Consider the following 1,435-nt stretch of genomic DNA (forward strand, 5'->3'; position numbering starts at 1 on the left):
GGTCTGGGCCTCCCTTCTGAAGCTGCTGCCCCCGCGACCCGACCTCGGATAGGCGGAAGAAAATGGATGGATGGTTCAGATGTTTGTGATTATTAAGAAGTTTACAGAAGGAATGAATGATTTTCTGAGTCCTGTTGAAATGTTGGTTTTGGATCCAGAACAGGGTTTGACAGCAGGGACAGCTCCCAATCAGAGAAACAGCTTTTGACCGTCTACGACCTGGACAACAAGTTTATCGCCTACAGCGCCACTTTTGACGATGTGATTGATGTGGTGGCAGAGTGGGGCTCCTTCTACATTCTGACCAGAGACGGACAAATGTCTGTACTCCAGGAAAAAGACACGCAGACCAAACTCGAGGTTAGTCTTATCTGTAGGTCTGTGATAAAGACTCAGCTCATATGTTCAGATTAGTGTTTCTCAGACTTTCCATGCCTTGTCTTTAAAGATGCTGTTCAAGAAGAACTTGTTTGTGATGGCCATAAACCTGGCTAAGAGCCAGCACCTGGACAGTGACGGACTCTCAGAGATCTTCAGACAATACGGAGATCATTTATACCTAAAGGGGGACCATGATGGAGCCATCCAGCAGTACATCCGGTAAATCCTCTATTTTTCACACAGGTTATTGTGTTGTGATGATGGTGTTAAATATTTGTTCTTCACTGAAGTTCATTTAGTTTAATGACTGCACACCCCTCACTGAAGTAAAATACACTGATGTGGCCACAGCATTTCTGTCCACCATCTTGCTAGGTGCTACAAGCGTGTTTATATGTCAAAGCAACACAGTAACGTCTTGTTTATGCTGTATCATCAGTCCAACAACAGACTGTTTTATGTAAATAAACACATGTTGTATGTAGTCAATCTTTGAAGGCATCAGAACGCCTCACAGAGTGGGTGGAGTTTGTACGCAGTCTCTGGTTTTATTTAACAGTAAAACTCCTCCTGCTTCACGACTCGTCATCGTTTTGATTTGGATCAGAAAATCATCAAAAAAGGAAAAAGTGCACCAGATGGGACGTCATTAAGCTCCCTTACGTATCTAAGATTGTACCTGATTGTCTGTCAAAACAACAGTTAGCAGGACTCTAGAGTGTGACCAGTTTGGTCGCAAACGCGACCTGATTTCTTAAAAAAAAAAAAAGATTCCAGCCGCACTGGTGTGAATAGATCGTTGTTCGGTGCGCCGGAGCGGGACCCTGATATAAGGATTAAACAGACACTGTCTTCAACAAATCAGACGAAGTCCAGAGCCGTTTTGTCCAATCAGAGCAGAGCAGGGCGGGACTTTCAATGAAAGCATGTTTTGTTGAAGCAGCGGGCCGGCTCGAGATGACTCGAGCTGCTGCAGCGATCAGTCACATCTCCTCCTCCGCTCCTCCTGCACTTTGCTCCTGAACTACCAGAGACTTTGGTCTGTAAAACCTAA

The 1,435-nt window shown here is 44.9% G+C and overlaps 1 protein-coding gene across 1 annotated transcript in view; it reads left to right on the plus strand.

Annotated features, from left to right (window-relative positions):
- vps11 (VPS11 core subunit of CORVET and HOPS complexes) overlaps positions 1-1,435 on the plus strand; it is a gene marked incomplete in the record, with an annotated part of 23,866 nt that overhangs the window by 7,986 nt on the left and 14,445 nt on the right. Inside the window, 2 exon segments of the mRNA XM_014014579.1 lie at positions 159-360; positions 449-600. Of these exon segments, the coding sequence (XP_013870033.1) occupies positions 159-360; positions 449-600 (354 nt within the window).

The sequence above is a fragment of the Austrofundulus limnaeus genome, unplaced genomic scaffold, assembly GCF_001266775.1.
Source record: "Austrofundulus limnaeus strain Quisiro unplaced genomic scaffold, Austrofundulus_limnaeus-1.0 Scaffold116, whole genome shotgun sequence".
Taxonomy (NCBI): domain Eukaryota; kingdom Metazoa; phylum Chordata; class Actinopteri; order Cyprinodontiformes; family Rivulidae; genus Austrofundulus; species Austrofundulus limnaeus.